The sequence below is a fragment of the Hemitrygon akajei genome, chromosome 1, assembly GCF_048418815.1.
Source record: "Hemitrygon akajei chromosome 1, sHemAka1.3, whole genome shotgun sequence".
In the NCBI taxonomy this organism is placed as follows: domain Eukaryota; kingdom Metazoa; phylum Chordata; class Chondrichthyes; order Myliobatiformes; family Dasyatidae; genus Hemitrygon; species Hemitrygon akajei.
In genome coordinates, this window is record NC_133124.1 from 203045887 (window position 1) to 203066306 (window position 20420).

General features: G+C 40.7%; 1 protein-coding gene across 12 annotated transcripts in view; it reads right to left on the reverse strand.

The window, feature by feature from the left end:
- LOC140734700 (AP2-associated protein kinase 1-like) overlaps positions 1–20420 on the reverse strand; it is a 132541-nt gene that overhangs the window by 87749 nt on the left and 24372 nt on the right. For all 12 annotated transcript variants that reach the window (XM_073059057.1, XM_073059087.1, XM_073059079.1 and 9 more), the window contains exons 2-4: positions 7328–7446; positions 5052–5160; positions 775–917 (exon numbers count right to left, since the gene is read on the reverse strand). In XM_073059057.1, the coding sequence (XP_072915158.1) occupies positions 775–917; positions 5052–5160; positions 7328–7446 (371 nt within the window). The remainder of the gene's footprint in view (positions 1–774; positions 918–5051; positions 5161–7327; positions 7447–20420) is intronic.

Consider the following 20420-nt stretch of genomic DNA (forward strand, 5'->3'; position numbering starts at 1 on the left):
GGCCTTGAAGTCAGATTTCAATACACTGGGGTTAGAGTGGGGAGGATGTATGGAGGAAATTGGGCAGGACAATTGCATTACACAGCAATAAAGTGTTTTTATTCATGAATTCTTACACAGGATGGCATGGAAAGTAACTCTCATCACATGTTATGACAGAATACTTTATGTTTGCCTTTCAAGCTACGGAACCACAAAAAGAAAAGCTGTCTGGCAGAACAGTACTTAATGGATTCACTGCAGCAGAGAAGAGTAAGCAGTGTTGCATATCATTGCTTAATACTGCTGTCTATGCATTTCTTAATGTTTTGCAGCTACAAAAAACTCTGACTCTTTTAAAATGTTGCACATACAAAATTATCTTTCCCTTCTTTAAGAGTTTTGCATGCTCACACAAATTTTCTTCAAACATGAACATAACAAACTGACAAGATCAACTAAAAGTTTCTAATTTTTATTTAGAGATATAACGTGGAACAGGGCTGCCCAGCAGCTACCTATTTACACTAGCCTAATCATTGGACTACTTAAAATGACCAATTAGCCTACCAAACAGTAGGTCTTTGGATTGAGGGAGGCAACAGGAGCACTCAGAGGAAACTCATGTGGTTCACGGGGAAAACGTATAAACTCCTTAGAGACACTGCCAGGATTAACTCCAACATCCGGAACACCCAGAGCTGTAATAGCATCACGCTAACCACTATGCTACCATGGAGCCTTAAACTGCATATTCTATCGAACCTTCCTACGGAGAGTGGACTATCTGATCACCTTTAGATCTCGGTGGATGATGGGGGTCTTGCACTGATGCAACCTTGCGACTGCTTCACAGGTATCACAAAATATCTGCAATACTTCGTTCTCAGTGAATCCTGTTTGTAAGCGCTGGTTCATCAGGTTCACCACTTGACCTCCTGCAACAAGAGGTGTATGTTAGTTTAACCCAGTCTCTCAAAGCGCAAAACAAATACTTGAACGGAACTACAGGAAATTTTATATACAGTCCATGCCAGTGTGTAGAATTAAAAAAATAGATAAATCTGGAGCACATTCTCAAGGTAGGTATCTGTAAATACATCAAAAACTACAAAGAATTTCTTGACCTACTAAGTGCCGTTTGGAGACCAGGGATGAAAACCGGAGTGGATGTGCTTTGATGTACTTAATGACACACCTTGTCTATGTTCGTGACCTCACGCATAATATAATGCTGCATTGATTAGCTTTGGGAATCCTAAGATTGTACAGGGAATTAGGGTTGGTGGAGTATTAGTTATAAAATGCACAGGTAAAGTGAAAGCAAAGAGTGTGGAATTGTGGAAATTATTTCGTGACAGCATCAGTTTGTGGCAAAGCCAACCCTCAGCTGAACAGCAGGTTGGAATTAACATTGCAATATTTTTGTGAACTATTCTTATTTATCAGATATTCCGCTCAATTCAGCTTTTGGTGTTCATCTAGCTCCTCCCTGTATCCATTTAATCCCTTCCGTAAAATTTATCCGAAGATAGGCTGGCTTACATCTAAATGTTAAACGAGGAGGTGATAAGCAAATTGAAATAAAGAGAGTATTAATCTATGGGAAGGAGTAAAACCCTTTCTTAAACAGGCACTTCCAAGTCAAATAATTATCCATAGCATAGTACAGAGATGCTACTTGTGAAAGTAGGACTGTGGTGTGGTTGCTAGTAGGTGAACTCTGGGCTGCAGCTAGTCCAACACAATGAGTGTGAACCTTTACTAAGGATCTGCAGTAGTTCCTCCATGTACTGAACATCCAAGCCTACGGTTTCTCTCACCAGTCTGCTGACGTATGGAGCAGATGCTGCTCGCCACCAGCCTGCTCACACTCAGGCCATTGCACAACCGCGAGTCTCACACCTCAGCGCTGATCAGCTACGATGCTCGTTCCAGCTTGCCCAGCACCAGCCCTCACACCGATGGACAATTCACGGCTGCAGTAATTCTGGAGAAAGGCATGGGTTTGTGCTAGGTTCTCAGCACAGCAACACTGACAATAATGCATTGCGATAAATTTACTGCCATGACGACAATTTTTTATCACGAATTGCAATAGCGCTCATTTTTAGAAACATATCCCAAATGCTAAGAGAAGCAGCAGAGTACATTTCCAAGTCAGAACCAATGTTTAACATAGAGGGAAACTTGCAGATGGTGGCTGCCCCGTTATATTAAGTGCCAAGAACTGACAGAATAATACCCTTCGTTTACCATATATTGAGCTCAGTCAGCTACTTAAGTGGATAGGTTCATTAAGATGCATCATCCTAGGTGTTCACACACAAATGCATTCAAAACAGCATGAGGAGAGATGCTGAAACTTCCCTCCATTGCTCTGTCCTATGGTAATAAAGAAGAAAATCATAGTAAGTGTGAAGAAAAAAAAGTTCCAGAGATAATTTTTAAAATGCTGATCTTATTGTGTATAGAACGCAAGGAGAACAAATGAATTTCTGGTGTTATTTTGTTTTTGCAATCTTCACAGAACCGACAGTTGTAGCCATGGAAACCAGCAATTACGATCCATTGCTTGAAAGAAGCGCAAACATGCTGCACTCCCAAGCGGAATAACAGTGCCTACAATTTTGCACACAGTCAGTCACCAATGTCCGGGTGCGGCAAAGTGTGACCCAAATCTGTGCCAAGGGAACTGAACATGTGAATTCATATCATTACAAATGTGGGCACGTTGCCAATAGCTCCAAGCATTGGCAGAATGATGATTTCTTTACTGTGATAGAGTGCAGTGTTCTAAACTCAGAAAAATCTTTTATTTATTTGGAGTTGCTCTTGCGTTGTCCCAGGTACAGAGAAGACAAAATATAGTATCCAGGTGGAATTTTTTTTAATATCGCAGGTGCTGCCTGGGTTTCTCTCCTCTAGCTCCACTCCACAATATAAATGCTTCTGTATTTTTGGGACAACAGATGAGAACAAATTGGCAAAAAGTTTGGTTTCAAAAGTGTGAGGGAGCCTGAACGTTTCACTTCCATCAATTTAGTAAGTTTAGTCTCATCATAATATAGGAAATCACAGAAGGACGGCCTTGGATTAAAAAAAATGCGTCGGAAGAACTACAGTCCTTCAAAACATGATGAGGCAAATGACTTAAAAATGTGATAGTTCAACACACACAACACTTATACCATTACATAAATATAACCAGATCTAAAACATTTCTCTGATGGGGAGTGAACATTTTGCATCACTTATTTACAGATAATGATCCACATTTTTAAAGGAGGATACCTGGACTTGTCCTTTTCCACAAGGGATGGCTGACTGAAGAGGAGCCAAATGGAATCTTCCTCCTAATTCTGAATCCGCAACCTAAGCTATAATTTAACTATCTTACTCACAAGATTGCATTAATATGAGCATATCTTAATTTGTTCTCTTTTCTCTTCTCAACCTTGGTTCTCTTCCCAGGATGAGAATGGAAATGGAAGTGCAAGTTTGGTTGTATTAGTGCAATTTTTAAGCTTTTACGTGTAAAACTGCATTGCTATACTTCATTAGGGTTCCTAAGGTTGTCATAGCCAGAGCAGCAGTGGGGATAAGCTCTATCTATAAAGTGCTCCAAATGGCATGCATCTCTAACAGCCTCTGACAACCAACTCTTGGCCTTCACATGTAGCTCAGCTACTAGGCCCAGTGAAACTGTTTCTACTGAAAAGAGGAGGGGCAAAGGTGGACTACTGGTACCTCAAAACCAGTTGCTTTGGGCAGGTGGGGCTCGTCAGCCTTAGTCAGCCCCCAAGGAGAAGAAAAATTCTGATTTTAAACCTCCGCTACCTTGCGTCCATACCCACCCAAGGGAAAGGCTTCAGGAGTAAACCCTGAGGAAGAAATCCGGAGCCGGGGTCCCTGAGGCAGTTTGATGTCGTTTACAACTTCACCCTGGCAACCTCTGCAACAACACTGGTGCCAAGCTGTATCAACGCTTGCTGTTCCCTTGGACTACATCAGTGATGTGGAGAGGGGGAGCCTGCTGCATGGGCAACAGCCGGTTCTTCAAATCTTCCCAGCCAGGCTTGCGTCTTGGAGAGGACACAGTGCACCGTAGGAGCAAACCCATGATCCCCTGGGATTGATAGCTGCCTACAATACTTCATGCATGCTTGACAAAAGTGAAGAAATTACTAAAATGTGTATGATTAATAGGAGCTTATTATTTTACCTCACGTCTCATTTAAGTAGTATACCAGACAAAAGGAGTCTTATTCCTCATCCTACTGTCGAACAGTATGTCCAATTATGCATTCAATGACCCAAATTTACACCAAATCCTTTTAATTCTACTGAGAGCAAGGGCATTTATAGTATGGAGTACAGCCAGAGGAAGGAGGCCCACACATTTGCCAATGGTCACAATAAATAAAAGAGAAAGAGAAAAAAACTTGTTTGCTTTAGATAATGCTATAACTTCAAGAATACCCTGGATGACTTCTGTGCACATGTAAAGGCAGTGGACTAGCATATGGGGACTACATGAGTAAAGAACAAAATGAAACTGGGATAAGAAGCTGTGAATGACTACCACATCCTCTTTAGTTTAAAGATGACCTATATTTCTAGTTAAATGAATATGATCATGCATAATGTTTCCAAGCTTTTCGTTTCCTCAAGAGGCACTGCATTCATGTAACTAATACAGCTTCAGTCTGCTAACAGACAATCTAAAATACCACAGTCAAATTCCCACATTAAAAAAATTAGCCTTTGACTTAGTAGTTGAGAATGTGTTCCAAATGTGATGAAAGATGAAGATAACAATTTATTTCACCAAAACAAAATCACTCATGTCTGAAGAAGCTGCAAAGTACTAACCCAATTTAGTTGAGGAATTTCTGCCACTATCTTTTTCAGAATGGTAGAATAATTCGCCACAGCCCATTAACAGGTACAGGAGAAATTTAAGTGAAGCGGACTATTAATTTAACTCCCAGCTCTACAACAAATCACATCACAATCAACTGCATTGCATTAGGTTAGGATCCACTGGGTACTGGAAACAAAGTCCTCACCTCGACAAAAATCCATTAGGATCAGCACTTCCCACACTTCTCCGGAACCTACAGCTGTGGTGCTGGAATCAATATACCCAACAATGTTCTTGTGCCCTGACAGGTCCCTCTGTAACAAAGAGAATGATTTTGTCACAGGATCAGCACTCGTTTTTCTTGTCACCACATGGCTGTCCAAACAATTATTCAAACATCCATTCAACAGATCACTGTTGCAATTTTGCCAATCTATTTCAGGGCAACAATAGCAACGTTTACAGGTTAAGGCTGCAGATGAGGGAAAATATGAAAAATGGTTCATAGCTCCAGTTTCTAATATCAAGCAACATACCAGGCAAAATATACTTCTCGAGGCTTCATTGTCAACTATACTGGGCTTGGCCACAACATACCCAGGATACTTCAACATTAGGGGCTTTTAAGAGAAATTTAATTAGGCACATGAATGTGAGGAAAATGGAGGGGTACACGGATATTGTGTTAGCACAAGGGATTAGCTTAGTTGACATTTTATTATTATCAGTTTATTTGATTTGGCACAACATCTGACTTCTTCCTGTCCTGTACTCTATGTTTTATGTTCTATCTCAGGCTGGGTCCGAAAATCAAGAATCATCAAGAGTGATGGACAACATGACAAAGAGGTGCAAAGAGGACATCAAGATTCTGCATTTTCCTTCTCATTCTGGGCAAAGGACTGAGTTCTGACTGGCTGCCGGTGATTAGCGGTGTTCCACAGGGGTCTGCGTTGGGAACAATTCTTTTTATGTTACATAGCAATGATTTGGATGATGGAATTGATGGCTCTGTTGCAAACTTTGCAGACGATATAAAGATATGGGGAAGGGGAGGTAGTTTTGAGGAAGTAGAAAGGCTATAGAAGAACTTGGACAGATTAGGAGAATGGGCAAAGAAATAGCAGATGGGAAGTGTCGGGAAGTGTATGGTCATGCACCTTGGTAGAAGAAATGAAAAGGTTAACTATTTTCTAATTGGAGAGGAAATACAAAAAACTGATCTGCAAAGGGACCCTTAAGGTTAATTTGCAGGTTGAGACTGTGGTGAGGAAGCAAATGCAATGTTAGCATTCATTTCAAGAGGACTGGAACATAAAAGCAAGGAACTTTAAAAAACACTGGTGAGGCCTCACTAGGAGTATTGTGAGCAGGTTTGGGCCCCTTATCTTAGAAAGGATGTGCTGAAACAGGAGAGGGTTCAAAGGAGGTTCATGAAAATGATTCCAGGATCGAATGAAGGAGGTACAGGGAGGAGGCAGGAGTTTGGGGCTGAGGTGAAATTCTGGAGCAGACTTGATGGGCCAAATGACCTAATCCTGCTCCTATATCTTATGGTCTTATCCCATGCACTAATATTTGAGGAGGAAGAGTTTAAATAAAATGCAAAATCACTACTAGCACCTATAAAAAAGTGTGTTGACAGTTCCTAGTGTCTTATTCAAACACTTGTTACTGTGTGTTCTGAAAGGTGGAATAAAGCAGCAGATATCAAAAGTAAAATGAAAATACAAATAAAAAATGTTTGAAACTCTCAGCAAGTAAGGTAGGATGTGTGGACAGACAGAAAGCAAGAGGGGCAATATTTCATGATAATGATCACGAGTCAATATTGGACACATTATCACCTATTCTTCTATTGCATTTAACACTTGGTGATTCCTTTCTTCTGCCCACAAACACAAGATGGCAGGGCCCATGCCTAAGGGTATAGAATGAGCCAATCACTGACTGATTTAAGTGCTGGGCCAGATTGGTTAGGTCAGGTACAGGCTGTATCGAGACAGGATGGCTCAGGCCTGAAAGTGTATTGAAGAGGCAGAGCCTGGGTCTGAGAGCGAGAAACGATCCAAGGATCCAAGGCTGCTTTAGGTAACGGGCCAGATCGAAAAGGTCAGGATGTCAGGAAAAGAGGTGAGGGGCAGGCTGGTGTTCAGCTTGCTGCTCATCAAGATTTATTCGTCTCTGCACTGAACTGAGGCTGTGGCCTGTAACTTATGGACTCCTGGATTGGCTGTGACAAGCTTTGTGACTGTGAACTCACTTTTGTGAACTTTAGTTCTGAATATTATTTGTTTACTTTTTATTATTCGCATGATTTGTTCCTTTATTATTTTGCACATTGGGTGCTTGATGGTCTTCATTCTTAATGGGCTGTTTTGGGTTACTTTGTTTTGTGGCTGTCTGTAATGAGACGTATCTCAAGGTTGTACATAGTAGACATACTTCGCTAATTATGCACTTTGAATATTTGCTACCTACCATTATCTGGATTTCTCTCTTGCACACCTGCAGGTCATGTTCATTGTTAACGTACATTCTTTTCAGTGCACTTTTCACACCATTGTGAGTCTTCACCAGAAATACTATGGCAAAACCACCTGAGTACAGAAATAAGCATGAATATTAGTCAGACAATTTACACAGCTACTGTGTGAAATACGGAATCTGCTGCATTTATCAGCTGCACTTCCAACATCTCTACCTCCACACATTACCTTACTGGTGCATTATTATAAATACATTTATTCCATCAGCTCTTTCAAAATCTCTTATTCCTTTTTATTCTGAGACAATATCCTTCATCAAATATAAACAAGATTAGTAGATGAATTTCTCATTCTCTACCTTGCTGTTTCTGGGACCTCGCACTCTGAATTGTCAACTGCAGTCATTAACATAGTTATCACTGAACCTGAAAGTGATTCATGGTAGATCATGTGCTTTTGGGCTAACTGAGAGAAACATCTTCTATGTAGATGACTAAAGCCGAGTAAAATTTACCAAGTGATGCTTCTGGTTAAACACTCAGAAATAAAATACAGTCGGCCCTCCTTAACTGCGGGGGATTGGTTCCGGGACCCCACGCGGATACCAAAAAACGTGGATGCTCAAGTCGGTGGACTTTAAGACCCAGTGGAGCTTGGGACCCGCCACCCACAGAGTCTCTGTTCTGGAAAACGATCACGATTGAAAATAAAGTGGAAATAATAAAGCGATCGGAAAGAGGTGAAACACCATCGGTCATTGGAAAGTGTTAGGCTACAGTCAATCAACGATCTGAACGATTTTAAAGGATAAAGTGAGAATAATGGAGTATGTGGTGGCTCTGCCCGATGAAAGCTACAATTATTACTAAGCAACGCAGTGGCTTAATTATTGAAATACATACTTTTTTAAAGTGTTTTATATGCATTGAAAGGTAAAATATATACTATATACTAAGACAAACATTTGACTAACTGACGCTAAATAATACCGTATGTACCTGTTCTGACTTAGAGACCTTCAGTTTTTTTGATTCTTGATCCATGGTAACCTATGCACATCCTCCCGTATACTTTAAATCATCTCGAGATTACTTATAATACCTAATACAATGTAAATGCTATATAAATAGTTGTTATACTATATTGTTTAGGGAATAATGACAAGAGAAAAAGTCCATACACGCTCAAACAACAAGTGCTGGAGAGAGCACTTCTGGGTTTTCCCGATCCGCAGTTGGTTGAATCTGCGCATGCGGAACCCGTGGATAAGGAGGGTCGACTGTATATCCTATACTGCTGCCAGTGCTCCCTGGTGTAATTTTAAAACATCTGGGTCTCATTGGCATTGGAAGAGAACCAGATTATGTACACAAAACAGACCAAGGTTGACTGCAGAAATGGCAGCATTCTGAATTATCTGATTTTCTGTTGTTCAAAACCAAAAACACACACATCTTAGACAAACAAAAACATCTAAGAGACCGAGAACTTTTCTGACTGATGACTCTTTATAAGAACTAGAAAAGATTATTGCTGCAACAGATTCAGAAGTGAAGTGGGGAAGGGGGTAGGGAGGAAAGTAGAAATTGGACATGATTTTTGCAATATTCATTCAAGGGTTGTGGTCTTCACAGACTAAGCCAGCATTTAATTGTCTATTCCTAGTTGCCCTTGCTGATGTTATAGTACACTGCCTTCTTAAAATACTGCGGTTTCTGAAGAGGGCTTATACTCATAATGTTGTTAGGGAGGGAATTCCAAGACTTTGACCCAGCAATGATAAAGGAATGTTTTTCTAAATCAGGGTGGTATGTAGCTTGGAGGGCAGCTTCCAGGTGGTGATGCACCCAAGATTTCACTGCTATTATCCCATTATTCTGGTGCAGGTCATGGATGTGGGTGTGGGCACTGGGGCTCCACAGGGAACTGTCCTGTCTCCCTTTCTCTTCACCATCTACACCTCGGACTTCAACTACTGCCCAGAGTCTTGCCATCTTCAGAAGTTTTCTGCTGACTCGACCATAGTTGGATGCATCAGCAAGGGAGATGAGGTGGAGTACAGGGCTACGGTGGGAAATTTTGTAACATGGTGTGAGCAGAATCATCTGCAGCTTAATGTGAAAAAGACTAAGGAGCTGGTGGTGGACCTGAGGAGGACTAAGGCACCGGTGACCCCTGTTTCCATCCAAGGGGTCAATGTGGACATGGTGGAGGATTACAAATACCTGGGGATACGAATTGACAATAAACTGGACTGGTCAAAGAACACCAAGGCCGTCTACAAGAAGGGTCAGAGCCGTCTCTACTTCCTGAGGACACTGAGGTCCTTTAATATCTGCTGGACGATGCTGAGGATGTTCTACGAGTCTGTGGTGGCCAGTGCTATCATGTTTGCTGTTGTGTGCTGGGGCAGCAGGTTGAGGGTAGCAGACACCAACAGAATCAACAAACTCATTTGTAAGGCCAGTGATGTTGTGGGGGTGGAACTGGATTCTCTGACGGTGGTGTCTGAAAAGAGGATGCTGTCCAAGTTGCATGCCATCTTGGACAATGACTCCCATCCACTCCATAATGTACTGGTTAGGCACAGGAGTCCATTCAGCCAGAGACTCATTCCACCCAGATGTAACACTGAGCGTCATAGGAAGTCATTCCTACCTGTGTCCATCAAACTTTACAGCTCCTCCCTCGGAGTGTCAGACACCCTGAGCCAATAGGCTGGTCCTGGACTTATTTCCACTTGGCATAATTTACTTAATATTATTTAATTATTTATGGTTTTATATTGCTATATTTCTACAGTATTCTTGGTTGGTGCGACTGTAGCGAAACCCAATTTCCCTCGGGATCAATAAAGTATGTCTGTCTGTGTGGAAGATGCCAAGAAGCTTTGGTGAGTTTGTGCAGCACAGCTATAGATGGTGCAACATCTTGCTATGCTATCTCAGATGGTTGAGTGAGTGACTGATTGTTACTATGTCTCGTATGGTGTCCAGCTTCCTTAAGTAGTGTTGAAGCCGCACTCTTCCAGCCCAATGGAGAGTGCAGCAAACCCAATCTAGAAACAATATCTTTTAACACTTGGCCAGCTTGGTCAGTAGTGCTGCTAATGCCGGACATTGAAATCCACCACCCAGTTACATTCGCAAACAAGTGAAAATCTGCAGATGCTGGCAATCCAAGCAACACACACAAAATGCTGGAGGAACTCAGCAGACCAGGCAGCATCTATGGAAAAGAGTATAGTCGATGTTTCAAGCCAAGACCCTACCCTGCTAAAGCGTCGGCTATGCTTTTTTCCATAGACGTTGCCTGGCCTGCTGAGTTCCTCCAGCATTTTGTGTGTTATTCAGATACACTCTGCTCCTTTACCACTCTTAGTGCTTCATCCAAGCAGAGTTCTTCATGTAGTGGTACTGATAAATCTGGCAAAGTTTGGGGGAGGTAGCAGTACATGATAATCAGCAGTAGGTCTCCTTGCCCAAGCTTAACCTGGTGCCATAAGATTTCATGGGATCTGGTGTCAATGCTGAGGTCTCCCAGAGCAATTTCCCTCGGCTGTACACCATCGTGCTGCAGCATCTGTTGGGTCTGTCTGATGGACAGGACATACCCAATAATACAGATGGTGGTGTCTGGGATGCTGAATGGAAGGCACGATTCCATAAGCATGATCATGATGGACTGTTACTTGAATCGTCTGTGAAACAGCTCTCCCAGGGACTTTACAGGGCTGAGATGGCAGCTTCTGCCATTGTCATTCTGGATGATCCATCCAGTTTTATTTTCTTGCTTCCTTCTCAGCCATTTCAGAGGGCAGTTAAGAGTCAAGCACATTGATATGAACCCGGAGTCACGTGTAAACCACATAAAGACAAGGATAGCAGATTTTCTCCCCTACCAAACAGAAGTGAAACAGATGGGGCATTGCAATAAATGATTTTCAGAGTCATTTTTAAACTTTCTAATTCCGGAATTCAAATTCAAATTTATCACTCATTATTGGGTATATTCCAAGGGGAGGTTGATAGGTTCTTGATTAGTTAGGGTGTCAAGGGTTATGGGAGAAGGCAGGAGAATGGGGTTAAGAGGAAAAATAAATCAGCCGTAATGGAATAGTGAAGCAGACCCAATGGGCTGATTGGCCTATTTCTGCTCCAATGTCTTATGGACTTTACCCTGGGGTATCTAGAATACTAATCCAGTGATAATATCACTATTCCATCACCGCTCCCAGGGAAGGTAAGTTGGAAAAACAGAAAACAGAAAACCGGAGGAGTTTTCAAATAACAAGAGGAGGAGGATGGTTTAAAAAGCAAAGAATGGTAATTATCTGCTTGGATGACCTACTGATTTCTGCAAATGAAACTCCTGGAATAAACAAGACATTTTGCTAGAAATATTTTCCCAGATACTCCAATATCAAATTATTTTGTACTTAATAGTTCAACTGTGAAAACAGCAAAAACTCCAGCTTTTTCACTTGCTTGTAACTGACTGAAAAATAGCAGAGGTATAATCAATGTTTCCTAATCTTTACATGATGTGTTACAGAGATGAGGAGAAATTGCTTTAGTTGGAAGGTGGTGAATCTGGGGAGTTCATTGCACAGATGAGTGTGGAGGCCCAATCACTGGGTATATTCAAAGCAGAGGCAGATAGCCTATTGATTACTAAAGTGCCAAAGGTTATGGAGAGAACACAGGAGAATGGGGTTGAGAAGGATAATAAATCAGCTATGGTGGAATGGTGGAGCAGACTTGATGGGCTGAATGGCCTAATTCTGCTCCTGTGTCTTATGGAAATTTTATGCACCAACAATTGTTCCATGGTCAAAGTGGGCATCACTGACTCAAACTCTGGACAGCCCTCCCTAAACTTGCCCTTCAGTCATTTGTCCAATTATCTCCTCAACTAATGTAGCCTGACATCATATTAGCTTTGATACTGGCCCTGTGCAATTTCACTGAGTTAGAGTAGCTATATAAGTCAAAGCTGTTTCAAATGAGAAGGACCCAACCAAACTGCATCCATTCTAGGTGTCCAGAAGAATCCTAAACAAATCACACACCAAGCACATGGAAGCTTTGCTGACAGAAACAAAAGCCACTCATGATAGATACAAACTATAATGCTACCAGTCTGTAGAAAAGGCACTGTTCACTTAGATATGCTCACATACAAAACTATGCTAGGGTCCATATCATCTACACTCTGTGGCCACCATTAGGTATACTTGTACACCTGCTTGCTCTTGCAAACACCTATTCAGTCAATCATATGGCAGCAACTCAATGCATAAAAGCATGCAGATGTGGTCAAGAGTTTCAACTGTTGTTCAGAATGGGGAAGAAGAATGAGCAAAGTGAATTTGACCATGGAATGATTGTTGGTGCCAGACTGTCTGGTTTGAGTATCTCAGAAACTGCTGATCTCCTGGGATTCTCACTGATGTGAGAAACAAAAAGGCATCCAGTGAGTGGCAGTTCTGTGGATGAAAGAGAGGGTAGAAGAGAATGGCCAGACTGATTCAAGCTGACAGGAAGGCAACAGTAAGTCAAATAAGCACACATTACAACAGTGATGTGCGGAAGAGCACCTCTGGATGCACATCATGTCGAACCTTGAAGTGGATGGGCGACAGCAGCAGAAGACCATGGACAAACACCCAGTTGCCACTTTATTAAATGCAGAAAAACTTAATAAAATGGCCACTGAATGCATATTTTCTGCATTGCAAGTTTAACAATTCATTGTAAGAAAAAATAACTACTGCTTTTATCATGAAGGGTGCTATAATTTCAAGTTATTTCTTTCCTCTTACAACTATGAGCATAATTACAGGGTCTGACATACACAATTAACATCTGAATGTTTGGAAGGAGAATAGGCTTGAGCTGTTTTTTCTTGTTTATTTTCAAGGACATTTTCTACTACAGTAGACAGCATTGATCCTCGATTAAAATCAGTCAACACAGATGCTGCTTCCAACAGTAGCCTGGATCGGTGGCAGGAGTGGCACAGATGTAAAATTCAAAGCCGCGACATTAATCACAAGGACAGCACTGACAGCAGGCAGCAATTTGCAATGGCACACAACAAGCTGCTGAGAATAACCAAGTACAGCTCCCTGCTGGGAGGCAACAGCAGAGTGTCATGAAAGGACAAAGGCAGGAGGACACAGAATGCTGGAACTCCACGAGGAGCACTCCTAAATCCTCAACAGATAAAAGGTCACTTGAAATTAAGCTCAAAGTCTGCTTTCCTTAGTAACCATGATTTAAATGGGCCATAAACAGGTTGAACAGTGGTTCATCCTCACACCTCTCCTCTAGTATTACTTTATTTTAAAAAAAACAAACTTTGAAAAGAGATCTTGTGGTTTCCTGGTGTATAAGATGAATAAACTCTACTTAGGCTTCCAGCCAGGTACAGCTCATGTGGGTCAAAAATGACCTGGGACTCAGGTCAGCTGGGGTTTACAGGATTCCCTGTGAGTGCAGAGCAGCGTATATCGGCCAGATGGGATGTACAATGGAAAGCCGCATCAAGGAGCACAGGAGGTGTGTCCATTTGGGTTACCTGGAGACATCGGTGTTAGCAGAACACTATTCACAATGGCCACAGAATTGACTTTGACAGCACAAAACTACTGTTGCTCTAACTAAGAACTGGAATTCGACAGTAAATAAGGTGGGAAAGCGGAAACCTGATTGGATAAGGTCTATGGGGGTATAAATACCACTGGACTAGGCATCATCCCTGATGAAGATGGCAGAGGTTGTCATCGACACATTGGTTATAATCAATACCTGTACCAGGCTGGAGACCTAAGAAGATTTTATTTGAAAACTATATTCATAATCTTTTTAAAAATTACAATAAACCATGCAATACCTTTTCATTTTTACACACATAGACAATTAATAAAATAGTTTTCAATCACATTGTTTAAAACCAAAGGCAGTTGTCAGGACTTGACTGAAAAGTAGACTTGAAGTGGTCATAGACAAATAGTAAGGGGCAAGCCCTTTTACTTGGGGGGAATTTTCTTGATGGATTATGCTCATCTGAATCCTTTAGAAAGACTGCCCGATGCTTTAGACATGGAGCATATTTGATGTTGAAAATTGCTGAGAGATGTTTGGAGAGTAAAGAAATTAAGGAATACAGGTATAGGGCAACCGTGATTCTGCTGACTGGGAAAGCTGAACAATCAGACAGTCTGCTCCAGCTCACATTTCTGGTTTATTACCAAATGTATCATAAAAAGAGCTTTTCAAAAGAAAATTTTAAAAATCAATACGATTGGTTATCACCTCTTCCTCTCCTCATGGTTGAATTTTGGATGAGAAATTCCAGCTCTAGAGGTCAACATAAAGCAGAAAAAGCTGGAGGTGGTAGGTTAGACAGCAAATGTGACCGGAAACTGGTTAACATTTCAAATCAATATCCTTTCATCAGAACTAAAAAAAAGGCACTGAATGTGGTCGACACTATAAAGTAAACGGCAAAGGCCTGAGCAGCATTGGTATCAGCATAAAAATCAGAATCAGGTTTATTATCACTGTGGCAGCAGTTAGGTTCAATAATTAAACTATACTATAATTAATAATATACATAATAGACACTGTGGATTCCTGATAATTGGGACACATCAAAACCAGTACATTTTAGGACAATTAAACGGCTGCCCCAATTTACCAAAGTTTCATTGAAATAATTAAAAAGATACAGTGCTTATAAAGAGTATTCACCCTCATTGGAAGTTTCATGTTTTATTATTTTACACCATTGAATCACAGGATTTAATATGGCTTTTTTTTGACACAGATCAACAGAAAAAGGCTCTTTTGTGTGAAAGGAAAAACAGTTCTCTACAAAGTGATCTCAATTAATTACAGATAAAAATAATTGATTAAGCATTCACCCACTTCAAGTCAGTATTTAGTAGATGCACTTTTGGCAACAATTACAGACTTGACTCTATGTGGTTAGATCTCTATCAGCTTTGCACATCTTGATACTGCAACTTTTCCACATTCTTATTTACAAAACTGCTCAAGCTCTGTCAGAATGCATAGGGATTATGAGTTGACAGCCCTTTTCATATCCAGCCACAAATTCTCAATTGGATTGAGGTCTGGATTCTGACTTGGCCACTCTAGGACATGAACATTTTTGTTTTTAAGGCATTCCTGTATTGCTTTGGCTTTATGCTTGGGGTCAATGTCTTGCTGGAAAACCTCCCAAGTCATAGTTCTCTTGCAGATTGCATCAGGTTTTCTTCCAGGATATCCCTGTATTCTGCATCAGTCATTTTACCCTCTTCCTTCCGAAGGTTTCCAGTGCCTGCTGCAGTGAAGCATCCCCACAGCATGATGCAGCCACCAGCATGCTTCACAGTAGGGATGGTGTGTTTTTAATGATGTGTGATGTTTGGCTTATGCCAAACACAACATTTAGTCTGATGGGCAAAAAGCTGAATTTTGGTTTCATCAGACCATGGAACCATCTTCTAGCTGACTTCAGAGTCTCCCACATGCCTTCTGGCAAACTCTAGCTGAGATTTCATCGCAGTTTTTTTCAACAGTGTCTTTCTCTTTACCAATCTCCCATAAAGCTATGACTGGTGAAGCACTTAGGCAACAGTTGTTGCATACACAGTCTCTCCCATCTTAGCCACTGAAGCTTGTGACTCCTAAAGAGATGTCAGAGGTCTCTTGGTGGCCACCCTTACTAGTCCCCTTCTTGCACGGTCATTCAGTTTTTGAGGATGGCCAGCTCTAAGCAGATTTACAGCTGTGTCATATTCTTTCCATTTCTTGATGATTGACTTTAACTGTATTCCAATGGATATTCAGTGACTTGGACTTTTTCTTGTACCCATCTACTGACTTGTTCTTTTCAATAACCTTTTTGCAGTTGCTTGGAGTGTTCTTTTGTCTTCGTGGTGTAGTTTTTGGCAAGATACTGACTCACCAACAGTTGGACTTCCAAATACAGGTGTATTTTTACTACAATCAATTAAAACACCTTGACAGCATACAGGACTCCAAAAACATATTTCCATTTCACTAATTCTGTGACTTCCAAATCAAATTGGCTGCACCAGTGATGATTTAGTGTGTCATATTAAAGGGAGGTGAATACTTATGCAATCAATTATTTTGTGTTTTATATTTGTAATCAATTTAGATCACTTTGTAGAGAACTGTTTTCATTTTGATAAGAATATTTTTCTGTTGATCAGTGTCAGAAAAGCCAAATTAAATTTACTGTGATTCAATGTTGTAAAACAATAAAACATGAAAACTTCTGGGGGGCGGGGAATGAATACTTCTTTTAAAAGGCACTTATTTAAAAAACACAAACTGATTAACAAATACAGAACAAATTAGAACACTGTCAATTCAACCATAGTATTATAAAACTGTGTATTAGTTCCTAATAGTTATTGACAGGGAAATTCCTCCAGTGTGCGTGGGCACGTTATTTTGATTGACTGTAAATTAACATAATTAGCACAGCATGTAATGTAGAAAATGGGCTGCCTTCATACAATACTATCGACAATTGTATTCTTCAAATATTCATTTTCATTGCAACATTCAGGTGATTGTCGATACCTTCAAATTCTTTGTAATTCCTAACTTGTTTAAGTAGTGAAATAGTTTCATTTTCACTCCCGGCTGTTTCTAGCATTTTCAAGCCTCAATGCCTGAAATTGCAGTGAGTAAAACAGTTCCGAGTCGTCTTACTGCTTATTTCTTGCCAACTATCAGTGACAAAGATCACTGCTTTTTGAAAACAAGCACACGCAACTGACACTATTTAAAAACTGTTTGCTCGATGCATATTGTACTGTCTAATGGCCATGCAAGTGCATGCGACTGATGCTAATTAGAAACTATTTGGCACAGTATCCTGCCCCAAAGTAGCATACTGTCCCAAATAAACAAACTGAATTCCAGCTATTTTTTTGATATGTTAGGATATCATGTTGTAGCTGTATAAAACATCGATTAGACTGCACTTGGCGTTTTGTGAACAGTAGTGGTCTAACAATAGAAACAGTGCAGAAGACATTCACCAGGATGTTGTCTGGAACAAAAGCTATAGTTAGAAGGAGAGTTTGAATAGGCTGGGGTTATTGTCACTGGGATGTAGGTGAATGACAAACAACTTCATAAAGGTTTATAAAATTATGAGGATCGTGAAAAGGAAGGAAAACCTCTTTGTCTCAGGGTAGGGGACTCTAGAACTAGAGGTCACACATTTAATGAAAAAGGTGAAATTTAATGAGGTAAGTTTTGTACACAGATGGTGGTAGTTAGATGGAAAGAGCTACAGAGCAACTGGTAGAGTTAGATACAATTACAATGTTTGGAAGGCATTTAGACAGGTACTTGGATAACAAAGACTTAGATGAATGTCAATAGATCAATTGAGTTGCACATAGAGTGCAACTCAAACTACCTGCGTCTCAATATCACCAAGACCAAGGAGATGGTGGTGGACTTTAGGAGATCTAGGCCTCATATGGAGCCAGTGATCATTAATGGAGAATGTGTGGAGCAGGTTAAGACCTACAAGTATCTGGGAGTACAGTTAGACGAGAAGCTAGACTGGACTGCCAACACAGATGCCTTGTGCAGGAAGGCACAGAGTCGACTGTACTTCCTTAGAAGGTTGGCGTCATTCAATGTCTGTAGTGAGATGCTGAAGATGTTCTATAGGTCAGTTGTGGAGAGCGCCCTCTTCTTTGTGGTGGCGTGTTGGGGAGGAAGCATTAAGAAGAGGGACGCCTCACGTCTTAATAAGCTGGTAAGGAAGGCGGGCTCTGTCGTGGGCAAAGTACTGGAGAGTTTAACATCGGTAGCTGAGCGAAGGGCGCTGAGTAGGCTACGGTCAATTATGGAAAACTCTGAACATCCTCTACATAGCACCATCCAGAGACAGAGAAGCAGTTTCAGCGACAGGTTACTATCGATGCAATGCTCCTCAGACAGGATGAAGAGGTCAATACTCCCCAATGCCATTAGGCTTTACAATTCAACCGCCAGGACTTAAGAACTTTTTAAAAGCTATTATTAATGCTTTTTGAGATAGTGATTTAGATGCATATCATATTTTTTACTGAGTTAAGTATTGTATGTAATTAGTTTTGCTACAACAAGTGTATGGGACATTGGAAAAAAAAGTTGAATTTCCCCATGGGGATGAATAAAGTATCTATCTATCTATCTATCTATCATGAATATGGGCGTACAGCAGACAAATGGCATCCAGGTTGGCTAGCATTTATTGGGCCAAAGTGGCCAATTCTGCACTGTATGATTCTAAGAGAAGAGGAGGGTGGTGGCAATAAAGAGACTGCCTTTTAGAGGTGGAGTTTAAGATTACCCTGGTGATACAAATACTGTAGGTGCGGTCTATGATAGGATTCTAAATGAGTATAAAGAGAGGGAGATGAATGAGGGCAAAAAAAGTGTAATGTTGAAAACTGTGAAAGGCAGAACACAGAGGTTTGTTTATTTTATTTAGAGATACAAAGCAGAATAGGCCCTTCTAGCCCTTTGAGCTGTGCTGCCAGCAACCGACTGATTTAACCCCAGCCTTATCATGGGACAATTTAAAATGACCATTTGACCTACTAACCGGTACATTTTGGACTGTGGGAAGAAACCAGAGCACCCGGAGGAAACCCATGCATTCATGCTGAAGGTGTACAAACTCCTTGCAGCTGATGTCAGAATTGAACTCCGAACTCTGACACCTGAGCTGAAATAGTGTGGCACTAACCGCTACACATTCCAGCAGTTGCTGAAAAATCTGAAATAAAAGGCGAAGCAGTGAATGTTTAGCAGAACAGGTTACATAAATGAGAACAGTTTTTCTCGCACCCCATATGTTCTACTTGTTCTGCTGACAGCATCAATCTCACCCAGAGACACTTGGTCTCCACAATATCATGAATATTTGTCTATACATCCTTCCCCCTCGCTTCAATGCACAGTATGCTTGTCTTCTCACTTTTCCACAATGACCTGAGAGATAAGATTGTGCAAAGATTATGAAACACAGCTAACACTTCAGGTTCAAGGCCTTTCTTCAGAAGCATCATCTTGAAAGAGGTAAATGTTATGGTGGATGTAAATGATCAGGCTGGTCAAGAGCAGTTAAATTTAATTGAACTTCAAATCTTAATGCACTGAATTTTTTAGTAAACAGGATGCCAGCGTGATTTCTTTAAAAAATAAAGCTACAGTGAGTCACTTTCATATAGGGCATAGAGACCAGCGCATTTGTTACCAAGGAAGACATATAAACATGTGTCTTTAATTTGATTTATTTAGTTTTTACAAGTAATTTAAATCCTCTATTTGTACATACCTACATGTATAAGTATTACTGCTTCCTCTGAGGATATGATTAGATCTGATTAGCTTGCAAGAGACTAATAAGTTGAAAGTACAAAGTAAATTTCATTATCAAAGTACAGTACATACATGTCACCATATACAACCCTCAAATTCATTTTCCTGTGGGCATACTCAGCAAATCTACAGAATACTAACTATAACAGGATCAAAGAAAGATCAACCAAGGTGCAGAAGACAACAAAATGCAAATATAAATAGACTGCAATTAATAACAAAAACGAGGTAACAAGATAAAGAGTCCTTAAAGTGAGATCATTGGTTGTGGGAACATTGCAATGGATGGGGCAAGTGAGTGTAGTTATCCCCTTTTGTTCAAGAGCCTGCTGGTTGATGGGAGGGGTAGTAACTGTTCTTGAACCAAGTTGCACAAGTCCTGAGGCTTTTGAACCTCCTAGCTGATGGCAGTAGCAAAAAAAGAGCATGGTCTGTGTGGTGATCTCTGATAATGGATGCTACTTTCCTATGACAGCATTTCATGTAGCTGTACCCAGTAATTGGATGGGTTTTACCCTTGAAGTACTGAGCTGAATCCACTACCTTCTGGAGGATTTTCTGTTCAAAGGCATTGGTGCTTCCACGAGAAGTTTCAATGCAAAGTGAAAACAGAGGAACAACTCCTCCATGACTCACAATACTAAA